Genomic DNA, 17,625 nt, shown 5'->3' on the forward strand with positions numbered 1-17,625 from the left:
GAAACACGGATCTCATTTGGTGCCCCAAACAATGAAACATGTAAATATATTAGTTTCATCACTTGGCATCCATACACAGAAATGTGTCTGTCTCCACAACCAAATAGGTTAATTATTTACCAATTTAGGGCACCGCTCCAAAGGTTATAGTGAAATGAGGCACAGTACTTTCAACTTCATACTGTCAAAGTGAATGAAAAACATTACTTACAGGATATTTTATTGTGCTTTAAAAACATTGCAACCAACTACTATACAGCATTACGGATTTTCCATTTCAAGAAAGGTCAAATGCAAAGTCATGGTTTTACAGTTAAGAGCTTGATTATGTCAAAATTGGATTAATAGTTTAGGGAAAGTAATCATTAGAAAATTAGCAAATATTTAGAGGTGAAAAACGTGTTGTCTCTCTTTAGAGAGGCATGGTTCCACATGAGACAGAAATTCAAACAGATTTGCTAAGAAGTGACATAATTATGCATTTTAAAAATAAACCCTTTTATTAAATAATTGTGTTACAGAAGAGACTTCTGAAACAATACATTATGAAACAATCCTTACAAACTGCTATCATCATGCATATCATTTATTTATGTAGTATATTTGAACACAGTGCAGTGTTGTTTCTTAGATTTTTTTTAAACAGTGTATTTAAAACCAAGTTGAAAATAAAAACAAAAACAAATGCAATGGAAACAAACTGCACTGCAGTTGCACAAAACGGCTAAAATAAACATTTTAGACAGCATAGCCCGAAACAAAACTCAGCAATGATTTTAAACGAAAATGGCAGTGAACGCCACACCTGGGGCCCTCTGAACGGACATGGTTCATGTGGTCACAAAAGGAAACTGGTGGTTGTGTTCAGTTTCATCACAGACTTTCTAGGATGGTCTCTTGAGATTAAAATCTAGCTCTTATTCATAACTGATCATTCTCTTTCACTTTCACGTCTTTCCTGGATTCTGGTTACGGTTAGTGCCCAAAAGACTGCACGTACTGTCTAATATAAATAAATGAAAACGATGCAATTCTCATATTAAAGCTTCTAAAACACAAAGTATATATTATTGTACATTTGGGCTAAATCCCATTTTAGTCTAATCAAGTGATATGGTTCTATAGTTTTGATGTAATGGCGCGGATTTCAGCTATTTCCAGCGTCATGTAGTCCTCCAATCCAACCTTAAGAACATTTAGTGTTTGCACTGTAGCTGGTTTGCCCGCCTCAGATTTTTTTTTTTTTTTTATCTCTAGCCTCTGTTTATAAACATGGAAAGAACAAGATGGACTAAAACCCGGAGAATGGATCAGTGAAGGGGCAAGAGCACATGAACTTAAGGGGAAAAGTGTCCACTCGAGGGCGCTGTTAGAGCAAAAACAAAAAAAGGCTATTTTACTTCAGTGCTTCATACAGATATACATTTCTTAAGGTAAAGCTTTTTTTTGTTTGTTTTAACATTTGGTAATTAATGCTCTTACACAACAGCAGAAAGCACTCTTGTGTCTTTATCCCACTCAGGTCGTCCCCATGATCTAAGAGCCTGAGTGGTTAAGAAATGGGCCTGACATTTTAAACTTCTCTTCATTGGCTCCCTTTAAACCTAGAAATCAGGTTAAAATCCACCACATGCCTGTCATTAACCTTTTTCTCCATTTTCCTCCAGAGTTTTAATTTTTTTTTCCTATTTCTTGTTTGTGGTCTCTCTGTGCCCCCGACCAGGCCCCACCCTGAGCCTTGTTCTGCTCGCTGTGTCTTCCAGGTCAAAAGAAATTTGTCCTCCACATCATCACCAAACCTTTCACTAAAGCAATTATGGGGTCTCTCTCTGGTACTGTAGGGCATTCACTTTAGGTCATATAATACCTTGAGTTGACTGTTGTTGGAAACTACATAAAATTGAATTTTAACATTTATTTTCCTAATGTGAGCAGCAAAGTGACTACATTCAGAGTTATCTGCAGCGCATAAAAATGACAGGACAGAGTAGAAGAATCTGGACATTCTTTATTGATTTTTAAAGATCAGTAAAATGGTTCATCTGTCACTCAGTTAAGAAAAAAGATGCAGAGGTACACTCTTGTACTGTTTTGGTAAAAAACTAGCATTTGCTTCTGTACACAAAAGGTTTGTAACGAGCACAATTAAGAAGAGAATCTTTCATTATCATTTTTATTTTTAGCAGGAAGGTTAAGAACGTGGCACCAGCTTCAGTTTGATTGGTCGTTTTGGTTGTAGCAGACCCTGGATGTCCAACTCAAAGGGGATCTGCAAGGAAGTGACATGTAAAATAAATGACAAATACACACAAAACTCTGCCTTCTTATTTCAGATCTCCAAACAACTTAAGGTGGAAAGCTGATGGAAAACGTAGAAATACGTAAAATCCAATTGTTTTATGAAAGTGCTGTGCCAGTTCATGGCTTTTTATCTTTGGACTGATGTACACTGTGGATGCATCGTCCACATCACTATTAAACTAGCAGTGAATAATTTTGGGACAGGGCTCTTCATACAGCATAAAAAAGGCAATGGCAGTTAGAGAAGATGATCTGGGCTCTCACCTCGGTCTCCTTACACACAGAGAAGCTGTACCTCTGGAGGATCTCCACTATTGCAAGTTTCATCACAACCAGAGCAAATCGCATCCCAATGCAGTTCCTCGGGCCTGCTCCAAAAGGCATGTAGCTGTACGGATCAATTGTCTCCTTGTTTTCCTTGCTGAACCTGAGAACACACACACACACACACAGTATATTAACAACAGAAACTGGGTTATATCCCACAGAGCTTCATTCTGCTTTGTCACATCAGACACCTTTCCGTACCTCTCAGGTTTGAATTTCTCTGGTTCAGGCCAAATCTCGGGGTCCCGGTGCATCGGCCAGGTGGGTACCATGACAACCATACCTTTTGGAATCACAAAGCCATTTATCTCCACACTGGCCTTGGCCACACGCTCCAAACGTGAAGCAATGGGGAACAATCGGAGAGACTCATTGATGACACAGTCGAGATACTCCATCTGCATTAGTTCCTGGTACTGGATGGGAGCCTGAACACAAGCACATAAACATGTCTTTCTGAGCCACTTCTTGATATCACCCACAAACTGGACTTTTGTGGAGTAGGGGTGGGTTTCAATTGTCGCTTTTCCGATTAAAATCCATTTTAGCTTGAATAACGGGATACTGATTCATTATGTCCTGAATAGATTTTAAATATACATGTACTTCGCCAGAATCACCAGAATCTCATGTTAATGTTTTCATTTCAACAACCACCAAACAGCTAAAACAGTAAATGAGAGCAGATAAACGGATTCGACACAAAGACGTAAACAGAAAGCGTGGATCCGACTCATCAGAGTCTGTGAGATGTCGGCTTTCTCACCCGACAGCAGGTACATGGACACGCGGTCAGGGCTGAAAGAGTCTGAAGCTGCAGGTTTTGTCACTTTCCAACCAAAATTCACTGAACCAGCAGCAAAAGAAGATCAAAACTAGCTTCGCATTAGATAAATATCCTCATTATTCCCTCTTACCTTTGCTGTTTTGCTTCCACCACGATAAAAATCCCACTTCCTGCAAAGCTCTCTCTTTCAGTGTATTTCAAGAACAGTTTACCATCTCAAATCTCTGTTTTCTGCATTATTCACTTGCTTACCCACCAGTCTACCGTTGTTTACAGCGCTGTTAGTCGCAGTTTTTTTAAATGACTTCTGATAAGAAAGTCTAATTTCTGCTGTTAATTCCCAAGAAATATGAAACCTTTAAAAATGATACAACAATCATTGCAAAACGCCTACCTGTGTCTCAAATAACACCTAACTTTGCACTGCTTCACTTCCGCAGCATCAGGTAATGTTCATATGTTGATTCAAGGTTTTCTTCAGTTTATGATCTACTGCAGAATATTTTTAAGGCTATCTGCTATAAAAAGCCAGGCCAGGAAAATCTACTTCATGTTTTTCTGTGTTTTATCTTTGACACAAAGGCATCTGCTGTGATGCTCACACCTCTGATGAAGTGTCACAAGTGCCAGTACTGATAAATGATCAGAGTTATAATATTTCTGACTGTCTGACGCAAAATTTACCCCCATTCAAATCGAATCAAATCGTGGATCGAATCAAATCGGAACCTTGTGAACCGAAATTGAATCTATTATAGAAATCAGTGACGACACCCAACCCTATTGTGGAGTTCTTCTGCCCTCTAGTGGTACAATTTAAAAACAGCTGTTTGGATTTCTGGTTGAGAGACAGTCTGTATGCACTATTGCAATGTAGTAATTAATCCAAGAAAATACACGAAATAAGGTCAAAGGAAATTAAATTAAAACAGCCTTGAAAAGAAATTAAAGAAAAAAACATAAAACTTCTTATAGGTAAATTTTGAGGTTTATTATGAACTTGATCATTATGCATTCAGAGGGCCCGGTGGTGCCAGTGTCCGGCAGCCTCGCCTCTGTCAGTGCGCCCCAGGGCAGCTGTGGCTACATGTAGCTTGCCATCACCAGTGTGTGAATGTGTGTGTGAATGGGTGAATGACTGAATGCAGTGTAAAGCGCTTTGGGGTCCTTAGGGACTAAGTAAAGCGCTATACAAATGCAGGCCATTTACCATTGTTAAAAGCTGACTTCTTCTTCTGTGAACTTTTTATGTTGTTTGCAAAGGAAGCTTGTGTTTATTGTGTCTTTGTGAAATGATTTTAACACCACTTTGCAGCCCTCCTTGGCTATCACAGCTCCCTGAGACAGCTGGATTAGCCCCCATCACCCCACGACCTTAAACTGGATAGAAGGAAATGGATGGATTTTCGTGTATAAATCAGGATGTGTGTTTGCATTAAAAGGGAGATGAGTCAAGCCTAAATCTGGAGTAAGGTGGGATCTCATCAAAGAAAGGTTTTTCTCACTTTAAGACTGCTATTCAGTTCCAGATGTTCTCACTTCTCACGTACCTTGTTAGGGAAGGTTGCATCCACCTCCTCCTGCAGCTTTTTCATCACCTGAGGGTTTGTTGCCAAATTGTAAGACAAGAAAGTGAGAGAGCTGCTGGTCGTTTCATAGCCAGCAAAGAGGAAAATCATTGCTTGGGAAAGGATCTCATGATCTGTCAGACCTGAGGAGGTAGGAGGGATATACACGTTAGAACAGCTTTAAGCTGGTTTTTCCATGTGTGGAGACGTGTGTCCGTGTATCACCTTTATCCTGTTTGGAATCATTATTTTGCTGAGAGTCGATCATTAGCTGGAGGAAGTCCACTCGAGTCTGGAAGTCAACAAACACAGTCTGAGAACAGCTGTGATTTTATGTCAGAACAGGTTATTGGTACAAACACAAACTCACAGCTGTACCTTTTGTTTGCTGCCCTCACGATCAATCTTGATCTTCTGTAGTGCAGCGTAAAAGAAGTCTGTCACAGATGCAGGGAAAAAGGAAAACTCAAATTTTTCCAATATGGGACCCATGAAAGGAAAGAAGGCTGAAATTAAACAAACAAGAGGACATTTATTAATGGAAGATGAAGGACAGCAGCTGCATTGATGATCTTGCATGAGCTGCAGTTATAAAAATGTAATGAATACTTTACCAACAGTGAGGAAGATGGGGTTGAAAAAGTCAAATTTCAGCATCTTTTTGATGTTCGTGACAAAAGGATCTGAGGGGTTGTTGAGAGAGTCGATGTCCACACTGAAGGCGGTGCTGGTTACCACATCCATACTGTAGGGTCCGAAAAACCTGCAAAACCACACAAACACATCAAACATGACCTTTATTATTGCAGACTTAGAAGAGATGAATCTGCGTTTTTTCTGATGTATTTAAATGAAAACAGTATGAGAGTTCTCACTCTTTCATCTCTAGAGGTTCATCTTTATCTGCTTTCTTTTTCATGCTGCTGATCAGGACGGCTGAATGCTGCTTCATGATGTCAAACATCTGAGGCACAAACAGACAAAAAACAAAAAAGTCAACCCTGAATGCAATTTCAGCAGCACAGAGGTAAAACTGTTTTTCTACATCTACATTCGGACTGAACAAAATCCTAAAGAAGGGAGCATTCATGTTAATAGATGTCTTTTTTGGCATTGTATTGTTTTCAGGGCAGAGAGGGACGTACCTCTTTCAATCTCCCAGAGGTGAAGGAGGGAGAAAGGACGCTGCGGATCCTCCTCCACTGATCATCCTCTGCAATGGACACAGCATCATACAGCGGCCCATTCAGACGGAAATTCTGCAATAACATTCAAAGCAGCTTGTGATGAGGACAGACGGTCAGATTTTTTTTTTTAAAAAGAGACTGATTGAGTCGTATAATGTCCTTACTAACCCTGCGGTTTGTGAAGAAAGAGTAACACTCCTTTATCAGGATAGTTTTTACCATGGCGGGATCAGTGATACACAACACGGGCTGACGGCCATCAAAAATGCTGTACAAACAGTGAGGGGGGATTAATAAAACAATAATTAATATGTTCATTTTTCATGTTCACACACACACACACACACACACACACACACACACACACACACACACACACACACACACACACGTAAAACTGAAGCACAGATAATAACCATATTCTATATGCATTCAGAGTCACACAAACACACACTGTAGAAAACACTACTTACCCCCACATTTTCCCATATTTCTTATAACTTTCTTCATCAAAGTTAAAAAATCCCTGGAAACAAGAGCGATACAAAAGATCTAATTATTAAACACATCATGAGCTGTTTATGACGTAGAACACTGAACAACACCAGATCACACAAAGATCAAGTGTGTAGTGTTGGCTACACGGGGGCAGTACGTGACCATAGGTCACAGTGAAAGTTAAAGAAGGTGGGGCTTATCAAATGGACTTCAACTACACCAGAGAACGATGATAACACAATTAAAAAATGTGTGTCATCTTTCAATTAGTCTACAAATCATAGAAAATAGTACTTGGATCATTATGCAAATATGACCCAGGTCAAGCTATTACCAAGACTTTGGAAAATGTAGATAAACTGAAAGAGCAACGAAGTCTGGTTCACTGATCTAACACTGTGCACACAGGCAGCGTTCAAAGTGACGTGTGGATCTGAGACATTAATATAGGGATCATACATTTGAAACAGTCCACAGTGGATACAGTATATGCAGTATATACAGTATATACAGTATATATAGTGTAAGTGTTATTGCCCACCTTTCTATATTTCAACATGGTGCCAAAAAATGGGATAGGTGAGGGCCCAGGGACTCCCAGTCTCTTAAATGTCCCATATGTCCAGCAGGAATACCTGTGAAAAACATGGAACAGGTGTAAGAGAATATTAAAGCTGCAAGCAGCGTTATGAGGGCCCTCGCACCCCATCGCGTCGAGCTACGCCCAACACCTACAACCAGCACCTCCGATCTGATGTCACATTAATGACATTCATGCATTCAACCACCAGCTAACATTTCATCTCATTCAATCATGATTATAGTCGTCCCACTAGGTGGCGTTCTAACCATTACTGACAAATGGCATAACAAACATTTCCGAGCTCGAGTCTCATCACGCCTGCGACCTTTGGGACATATTGGACATTTTGATTTTGAGTGACAGCAGATTACTGCTTTTTGGCGAGTGACTGAAACTCCACATGCCGCCATGACCACCCCGTTTCCCTGGACGTAAAAACCTTCGCAATTTAACATCACAAAGGTCTTTAGATTCCACACACTGGAGATTGGTTCAATATAATGAAATCCCTTGGAGGAGTTCGTCAAAGAACGGTGCCTGGAAAGAGGGGAAAATGTCACAAAAATTACACATTAATTTTAAAATGGCTGACTTCCTGTTGGATTTGGGATATTGCTCCAAGAGACCTTTTTGTACATCTTGATATCTCCTATACGCTTACCAGGTTTCAGACTCATACATAAAACACAGAGCTGGGGCTGATGTTTTGAAATTTTGTAGGGGGCGCTGTGGAGCCATTTTGCGCTATTCAATGAAAATGATCACATAACAACAAAGCCTTAAGCTCAATGGAGGTGTGCGCCAAATTTCAAGCCTCTATAAACTTTCCAAGCCCCTCAGAAGCCACTTCATTTTTCATGGTGAACAGCGTTGCCACCAGGGTGCGCCGTTCAGTTTAATGTCACAATTTTTGCACTAAAGCATCATCAAGGACTGATGGTGATATTCACCGCTTTTGAGGTGGCCACTATGAACCTGTGAAAATCAGTACAACAAAGTGTAAGACATGACATTTCCTGTTCCCACTAGGTGGCGCTCTTCATATTCCTGACAATGGGCACATCAATCTGTTCAGGGCGGGTGTGACATCATGCCTGTAAAGTCTGGTACTAATCAGACTGGATTTCATGGAGTTATACTAATTTGTTTCTTCATGGCGAGATATCAAAGTTCGCCATGCTGCTGAGGTCACACCCTTTCGTGAAAAGCCACAGTTTTCACTGTACCCCAAGACCAACTCCTTAAGGCTTTCCTGGAGAAATTTGAGGCTGCAGATGTCACCCATCACTATACTGTACCCCAAAGTGTAAAACATGACATTTCCTGTTCCCACTAGGTGGCGCTGTCCTTGATGTCAAATATGGCAGTTGAAATATGTTCAGGGGTGGAGCCTTATCATATGTGTTCACTTTGGTCAAGGTCAGAAAATGTATGACAAAATGAGAGGCAATAAGATTTTCATGGCGAGTCATCAAAATTCGCCGTGGCGCCACGGCCTCATGGTATTGTGAAAACTCAAAAGCTCCGCAATTTAACATGGCACAAGGGTGTAGTTGGCACTGACCAAATATGAAGGTTATGAAATCAAACCCCAAGGAGGAGTTCGTTAAAGTTCGAGGCATGGAAACGGTAAAATCAGAGCCAAAATGTCACCTTCAATCCAAAATGGCGGACTTCCTGTTGGGTTTAGGACATTGCCATAATAGACTTTTTTGTTCGACTCTGAACGTTATATAGGTGTACCGACTTTCAAACTTATAGGTCATACCCATATCGGGGGCTCGCGTTTTTAATTTTTCTAGGTGGCGCTACTGAGCTAATTTTCCCTGGCCATGTCTGAGAACATTAAAATACGTAAATTTTCACCAGACCTGACGCGTGTGCAAAATTTCATGAGTTTTCGAGCATGTTTAGGCCCTCAAAAGGCCGATTCATTTGCCGGAATAATAATAATAATAATAATAATAATAAACAGAGCAATTACAATAGGGCCTTCGCACTGTCAGTGCTCGGGCCCTAAAAAGAAGAACAAAAAGTGGAAATAGCTGAACACATCCAGTAATCTTTAAAACTTACACAAACAGCAGCGTGATGAGGGCAGCCAGCAGGGTCCACGTCTCTGCGGACAAGAAGAAGAAGTACGCCATGTCTGCCAAGTTTCTCTCTTCTCTTCTTCTGTTTTTTCTCTTCTCTCAGTGGTAACACAAGCGTCCTGACCAGAGCCTTTTATATTGTGCTGCACACACATGTTGCATGAGAAAGGGAAGTGTGTGTGAGTTTAACCAATAGCAGCAGAGAGCGTCAAGTGAATAATTAACAGAGAGAAAGACTGAGGAGCATTTACTGCGTCATAATCACGAGTAGTAGCTCTGCTGTTTGTGACCCTGCAGTTTTCAGCCCTTCATTTTTGTACTTTATGAGTTTAAAACAAACAAAAGAAGCACAACAATGCAATAAAAACAGCTGTGATTAGCATAAAGGTTTTGTTGTTTGAACTTTAATCTTATTGTATTTGGTATTTGAATGTTACAGAGCAGTCACAGTCAAGTCATTACGAACATTTTTTGGTCAAATTGTTTTATATAAACAGCTTTAAGCTTATACTGTACTCACAGAAAAAAAAACATGTCCAGGCATGTACTCACATCTGTGGGTGAAAGTTCTTGTAAATCCTTGTGATTGCTATTTGTAAAGATCGAATGATTTGTACCAAGTTCAGAAGGATACAGTGAATAATGTATAACATATCTTGGTGATAAATATGCATTTCCTGTTAACAGGTTCACTACTTAGATGACTACGAATGTGCTCAAAAGTATGGGAGGATATGGGGGTGAGTTTGTAAAACTGTCCATATAAGAGCTTGTGCGTGTTTTTAATTTATTTCTTTGTTTTTGTCAGCACAACTGGAGCCAAAGTTCCTTCAGCAATTAAAAATATTTTCCATGACAAATACCTCCCAAAATGCAGATGTGTTCTGTGTAAATGTTCAGTGTGTATGAGTTCAGGAAACCCATGCTGGCTGTGATGGATCCTGATATGCTGAAAACCATCCTGGTGAAGGAGTGCTTCACCTACTTTACCAACCGCAGGGTGAGAACACGAACATGAAATGAACACTGACTGAAACAAAACACCCAACAGTCTGTTATAGTAAAACTTTGTGGTAACTAGTAACCCTGGGATATGATTGTTTTTTGTTTTTTCCAATAAAACGATCAAAACAATCAAAATGATCAAATCATCCTGCTGGAAATACAAAATTTCAAGAAATGTTTTCGCGAGTTCCCTCAGTAACAACAGAAGCTGAAAACACTGAAAACTGTGAAAATCCTCTGCTCACATAATTTCCATCCATGTTTCAGATAAACTCTATTCATGATTATGATAAATACCACTGCACTTGAATATGACATACAGTCAAGCTTTGCTCTTTCGTACCTTTTATCGCTGGAAAAAAGTGTGATATTCGACCCAAAGGTGGTTGAAACATGCTAATGTTAGCATGTGTACATACAGCATACAACAGTAACATATCAAGCACGCTCACTTTCTGCTCTGATATGGCTCTTTAGCTTTTAAAATTATATAATAACACTTTTAACATAGCACATGTTCAAAGATGTAACAACTTACACTATCAGTCAAAAGTTTGGACACACCTTCTCATTTAATGTATTTTTATTTTTATTTTTACTACTTCCTACATTGTAGATACAAACTGAAGAAATCAGATATATGAAGAAAGATATATGGAGTTATGTAGCAAAGTCTTATATTTTAGATTCCTTAAAGTTGCCACCCTTTGCTTTGTGACAGCGCTGCAAATCCTTGGCCTTGTTTCAATGAGCTTCATGATGTGATCACCTGAAAAGGTTTTCACTTCACAGGTGTCCCCTGTCAGCATTCATTTGTGGAAATTCTTGCCTTCTTAATGGGGTTGGGACCATCAGTTGTGTCAGGTTGGTACACAGTTGACATCCCTATTTGACAACTGTTAGAATTCCTATTATAGGAAGAACCAATCAGCTAAGTAAAGAGAAACGACAGTCCATCATTACTTTAAAAACTGAAGGTCAATCGAGAACATTGCTAAAACTTTGAATATTAATGTTTCCAAGTGCAGTCGCAAAAACCATCAAGAACTACGACGAAACTGGCTCACATGAGGACCTCCCCAGGAAAGGAAGACCAAATGGTAAATGGCCTGTATTTGTATATTGCTTTTACTAGTCCCTAAGGACCCCAAAGCACTTTACACATCCAGTCACCCACCCATTCACACACTGGTGACGGCAAGCTACATTGTAGCTACAGCCGCCCTGCGGTGCACTGACAGAGGCGAGGCTGCCGGACACTGGCGCCACCGGGCCCTCTGACTACCACCAGTAGGCAACGGGTGAAGTGCCCAAGGACACAACAACCGAGACTGTCCAAGCTGGGGCTTGAACCGGCAACCTTCCAATTACAAGGCGAACTCCCAACTCTTGAGCCACGATCGCCCCCAAGAGTCACCTCTACTGCTGAAGATAAAATCATCTGAGTCACCAGCCTCAGAAATTGCAAGTTAACAGCACCTCAGATTAGAGCCCAGATAAATGCCACAAAGAGTTTCAGTAGCAGACACATCTCTACATCAACTGTTCAGAGGAGACTGTGTGAATCAGGTCTTTATGATCAAATAGCTGCTAAGAAGCCACGACTAAGGAAAAGCAACAAACACAAGAGATTTGTTTGGGCCAAGAATAACAAGGACATTAGACCAGTGGAAATCTGTGCTTTGGTCTGATGAGTCCAAATCTGAAATCTTTGGTTCCACCTGGCGTGTCTTTGTGTGACACAGAAAATGTGAACACGTGGTCTCTACATGCATGATTCCCAGCGTGAAGCATGGAGGAGGTGGTGTGATGGTACTGGTGCTTTGCTGGTAACACTCTTGGGGATTCATTCAAAATTGAAGGCACACTGAACCAGCATGACTACCACAGCATCCTGCAACAACACGCCCTCCCATCTGGTTTGCGTTTAATCGGACCATCATTTATTTTTCAACAGGACAATGACCCCAAACACACCTCCAGGCTGTGTAAGGGCTGTTTGACCAAGAAGGAGAGCGATGGCCTGGCTTCCACAGTCACCTGACCCAAACCCAGTCGAGATGGTTTGGGATGAGATGGACCTCAGAGTGAAGGCAAAAGAGCCAACAGGTGCTCAGCATCTCTGGGAACAAGACTGTTGGAAAACCATTTCAGGTGACGACCTCATGAAGCTCATCGAGAGAATGCCAAGAGTGTGCAAAGCAGTAATCAAAGCAAAGGTCGGCTACTTTGAAGAATCTAAAATATAAAACATATTTTGAGGGTTTTTTTGTTTACTATATGATTCCATACATGTTCACTCATAGTTTTGATTTGCATCTGCGAATCCTTTGCCTTATCATTGTACAAGTATTTACAGCTGTTTGCCAAACACGTGCAAACATATAACCACGACTTAAAACCACTATCTCTCTAGAACTTTCGTCTGAACGGAGATCTCTATGACGCAGTGTCTCTGGCTGAGGATGATCAGTGGAGACGGATTCGTAACATCCTCTCTCCCTCCTTCACCTCTGGCCATCTAAAAGAAGTAGGTGGAGACATATGGAGGTTACAAAAGAGTATTATTTGTCTTCACCATTGTTTCACTTGCGTTCTTTTCCTCTGTTCAAGATGTTTAGCATCATGAAGCATCATTCGCACAAACTGACAGACAGCCTGCAGTCCAAGGCGCACAATGATGAGGTCATTATTGTGAAAGAGTGAGTGATACCATCCAAGCTACGTTTGTAAAACATTAAACCTCAGATTTTCCCCCAAGATGAAAAATAAATGTGTTAGCTAAAGGAACTTGTGGGCTGATTTTGCAGCTGTGTGGAGCAAACAGTTGAAGGCCTTGAATGTGCCACTGCTGAGTACAATGTGTGCATTCCAGCTTCTTTGGATCCTACAGCATTGACGTGATGGCAAGCTGTATATTCAGTGTGGATTTTGACTCAATCAAGAACCCTTCAAATCCCTTCATCACCCACGCAAACCAGATGTTTAAATTTTCCATTCTTCTTTATATTTTTCAAGGTACTGCCTCTGTTTTGTTTTGGGGTTTTTTGTCTTATTATTAACAGATTTATTTGGTAACCAAACGTTTTGACCCATTTTTTCTTTCTCAGCATGCTTTCCAATTTTTCTTCCTCTCCTGGAGTGCCTGGGTGTCTCCTTGTTCCCCAAGTCTTCTACCGCTTTCTTAAAGTCAGTTGCGGAGAAGGTCAAAGCCGAACGCATCAGCTCGTCCCAGGTTTGGACAAACACAAGCTCGGTATCGTCATAAATATAGTCTTGTCTCGCAGCTCATCGAATGCTTAGCTACAATGAAACTTGCAGAAATCCAGTTGAGAAACCACTAACAGATGACTGAAACAATCTCACCTCATGACCTGTTTACATGTTTTAGTCACATCGTGTGACCTTGATTGTTAAATAGAAATATCCAAATATGCCTACCAAATCTCCTGTGATCTCAACATGGTGTGCCACACATGCCTCACATATAAAAAGATCACCAGAAGATGCGAGGTTTCAAATTTCCTAAAGAGAATTATTGGCGCCAATTCTTAAACTCATATTCCCTGATTTTAGTTTTATGGTAAATCATTTTTATGTGTGTGTGTTTGAGGTTCACCTTCACATGCGGGCATTGTTTCAAGTGCTTGTTCAGATATGATGTAAAAGTCATTTAATCAGATGTGTTTTCGTATGACCTGTTTTAGGCTTCAGATGATATGCTTCAGCATTTGATCAAGTGTCAGGCAGCCAGTGAAAATGACAAAGAAAAGAAGCATAAGGGTAAAAACATCACTACACATAGAGTCCCTGTGGTCACATCTATGCACATCAGATGTCTCATGCCCTCTTCTGTTGTTCCTAACAGGTCTTACTGAACACGAGATAATTTCCCAAGTGACCATGTTTGTGTTTGCTGGCTACGAGACGAGTGCCATCGCTCTTGTTTTTTTAGCGTACAGTTTGGCACGAAATCCTGAAATCATGAAACGCCTTCAAAGTGAAATAGACTCCACTTTCCCAAACAAGGTAGAATCAAAGTTTCTGATTATGGAGTTGTTTTCTTAATATTATTTGATGAAAACATTAAATCAGAGCTGTCTTTAACCAAAATTGTGATTTGTAACAACCTTATAGGGTCCAGTTGAGTATGAAGCTCTGATGCAGATGGAGTACCTGGACAGTGTGGTCAGTGAGTGTCTGAGGTAATGAGCTTTTACTTGTGCTTGCTGAAAGAATATACACTATGAGACCGCGTGGTGACAAAGAGAGAGCGTAGGAGCGTACCACAGCCAATAGGACCTGAGTCACAGGCTGTGTAAATGTGTGATCTAAGACAGTCCAGCACATACTTGCAGGTTGTGAGAGGGCATGCAAGCTGGGACATTGCACATGGATTGCACAAACACCAGCATACAAGAATAATTTAAAAAAAATTGCCACCTAGTGAAAAAACATATACTCATACCACATCAATCCAAATGCCAGTAGGAGTGCTTGTGATTGCATGCTTAGTGAAATACAGACATTTAAAAAGTATTCCCATTTTGTCAACAGGCTGTACCCCTCAATTCCACGTCTGGAACGAGTGGCTAAAGAAACTGTAAAAATCAGTGAAATCACAATCCCAAAGGGCATGCTTGTTATGGTTCCAGTCTACGCTCTGCACCGTGACCCGGAGCTGTGGCCAGAGCCAGAGGAGTTCAAACCTGACAGGTAGTTAGCAAATTAGCAAGTTAGCAATTTATCTTATCGTTCTGAAGATAAATAGCAACAATTCTGCAAAGCTACTTATCATTTACTTAAGTCATGCCAACAAGGAATTTCCAAGTACAGCCTTTCTCACTACTGGGGATTCTGAGGGATGTTGAGGGTTGTTTACTCATGCAGTCATTCACTGCCAAGATTAACCCTGTAAAACTTAAAACAACTAAATAATCCACAGAAAGTTACATTTCAAACAATTCAGTTTTTATTGAACCTTCTAAACTAATGTATTAATTCATAAATAACAGTTTGCACATTTGTTCCATAGTTTAATATCATTTTTGCTACATCTGGCATTTTTATGCAATTTCTTTCTCACAGTAGGCCTGTGTCAGGTTACTGAGGAAAAAATAAATCACACACAAAAACATGATATGCTTGGCATTACAACATTAAGCATATTTTCTTTTGTAAATATCTTTGTATTATATTTTAAAGGACATGTTATTAGGGCAGCATTTAAACACTTCTGTTATATGATTCTATTAATCAATTTAAAGCAGTCATAGCAGGCAGAAAAAATCATATAAATTGTGGGTATTTGACATATTTTTTCAATTTGTTTTACAGATTTAGTAAAGAAAACAAGCAGAACATCAACCCGTATACTTACCTTCCATTTGGGGCTGGGCCAAGGAGCTGCATGGGGACGCGATTTGCTCTGATGATGGTTAAACTGGCCATGGTGGAAGTTTTGCAGAACTTCAGCTTCTCAGTCTGCAAAGAAACAGAGGTGACTGTGTGTAAATTGCAAACTTAGCTTGACATAATTTCCTTCGTGCAATAAGAAAACAACATTTGCTGTCAAAAACTGATGTTTCTGATTTAGTGAATTTGTTCGGTCCTCAGATCCCCTTAGAGATGGATGTTGCAGGCTTTGTCTCTCCGGTTCGACCAATCAAACTAAAGCTGAAGATGTGTTCCATCAGCTCAGCAAATGTGGATCCATGTAACTAGAAAGCGCTCAGAGATTAAAATGCAAGAAAAACTCTGGGTATGAAAATACCAATTTAATATATTTTATTAATGATCATCTACTCATTTCTTGTCAGTTGGTTAGAATTTAAAAAAGCAGTGAATAATCACTAATCACTGACATGTCACATCATTAAGAAGTAATGACACAGAGTGCCTCACTAACATACAGAAAAAGGTGGAAGATTCACATAAATATTTGGAAAGAGACAACTTTTTAAAATAATTTTGTTTCTGTACATTACCATGATACATTTTAAACGAAACAACTGAGATGCAGTTGAAGGGCAGACTTTCACCTTTAATTCAGTGGGTTGAACAAAAAGATTGTGTAAAAGTGTGAGGAACTAAAGTATACTTTAACACAATCCAATCATGTCAGGAGCTCAAAAGTAATTGGACTAATTAAATAAGTGAAAATACAATGTTCATTTCTAATACTTGGTTGAAAACCCTTTGCTGGTAATGACAGCCTGAAGTCTTGAACTCTGATGCTGGGTTTCCTCTTTTTTAATGCACCACCAGGCCTTTACTGCAGCGGCTTTCGGCTGCTGTTTATTTGGTAGACTTGGATATCTCCCTGGAGAGTGTTGTTCACTTGCTGGTTGTTTTCAAGGGGTTTCTCTAGGAAATGATTCTGCGATTATCCACCACTGTTGGCTTCCGTTGATGTCCAGGTCTTTTGGTATTGCTGAGTTCATCAGTGCTTCCTTTGTTTCTCAGGATGTACCAAAGTGCAGATTTTGCCATTTCCAATATTGTAGGATTTGTCAGCTTCACAGCTTAAGGATGGCTTGTTTCACTTGCACGGAGAGCTCCTTTGACCTCATGTTGTCTCTTCACAGCAAAATCTTCCAAATGCAAGCAACACACCTCAAATCAACTCCAGACCTTTTATTTGTTTGATTGATAATGACACCACGAAGGAATTGCCCACACCTGCTCATTAAATAGCCTTTGAGTCAATTGTCCAAAACAAACAAAATCACAGATCTATAATGAAAGGGTCATGGATGAAGGCTTAATTTAAAGGCTTTAATTTTACACATGTTAAATTACTCTTTCATTGGAAAAGTGATACATAAACATATTTGGGAGACAGCATCTCTTAACTGTGAGAGCTCTAAAAAAAAGCCGAGAGAGTGGGAGGAAGAGAGTGGGTGTGGATGCTGCTTATCTTCCTGGAGGAGCATTTTTCATTTGTTTTATTCTTATTAACCCTGCTGTTCATTAATAAACTATTCTTGCAACAGACACAGCTCATCCTCCGTGGTTTTCTTTGAGTGCATTTTCCTAAGTCAACTAAACACAAGCTGATTGAGAGGCTCAAGCTTTCCAGCCCAAAGCTTTTGACACAACTCAAACAGATGACCAGAAGACACAAAGACACTTTTCCAGTGAATGAACACCCTTTTCTATTTAAATTCAAAAACTCAGGTATCTGAGCCAAAAGCCAAAATGACTATAACGTGATTACATGTAGACATGATCCACGAAATGAAGCTTATGCGTAAATTCAATAAGGAAGCTCTGT

At 40.0% G+C, this 17,625-nt stretch overlaps 2 protein-coding genes across 2 annotated transcripts; one reads left to right on the forward strand and one right to left on the reverse strand.

Moving 5' to 3' along the window:
- Nucleotides 1-2,003: 2,003 nt before the first annotated feature.
- On the reverse strand, nt 2,004-9,466 carry LOC146630283 (cytochrome P450 3A40). Its single transcript, XM_085356834.1, has 13 exons — nt 9,328-9,466; nt 7,210-7,303; nt 6,644-6,696; nt 6,339-6,438; nt 6,129-6,242; nt 5,859-5,947; nt 5,598-5,746; nt 5,362-5,489; nt 5,209-5,275; nt 4,966-5,126; nt 2,830-3,056; nt 2,566-2,728; nt 2,004-2,269 (listed from the first exon to the last, which is right to left on the reverse strand). Exons 1-13 carry the CDS (start codon nt 9,396-9,398, stop codon nt 2,192-2,194), a joined length of 1,494 nt encoding a protein of 497 aa, XP_085212960.1. The 5' UTR covers nt 9,399-9,466; the 3' UTR covers nt 2,004-2,191.
- Nucleotides 9,467-9,886: 420 nt separating this feature from the next.
- On the forward strand, nt 9,887-16,073 carry LOC146630284 (cytochrome P450 3A30-like). Its single transcript, XM_085356563.1, has 13 exons — nt 9,887-9,916; nt 10,032-10,084; nt 10,245-10,344; nt 12,766-12,879; nt 12,963-13,051; nt 13,225-13,367; nt 13,460-13,584; nt 14,057-14,132; nt 14,218-14,378; nt 14,487-14,554; nt 14,907-15,065; nt 15,687-15,849; nt 15,966-16,073. The coding sequence occupies exons 1-13, from the start codon at nt 9,887-9,889 to the stop codon at nt 16,071-16,073; spliced, it is 1,389 nt and encodes a 462-aa protein (XP_085212689.1).
- The last annotated feature ends 1,552 nt before the right edge of the window (nt 16,074-17,625 follow it).

Source organism: Diplotaxodon limnothrissa, linkage group LG6, assembly GCF_057381915.1.
Source record: "Diplotaxodon limnothrissa isolate DT_005_m linkage group LG6, D_limnothrissa_male_GT1.1, whole genome shotgun sequence".
NCBI lineage: Eukaryota > Metazoa > Chordata > Actinopteri > Cichliformes > Cichlidae > Diplotaxodon > Diplotaxodon limnothrissa.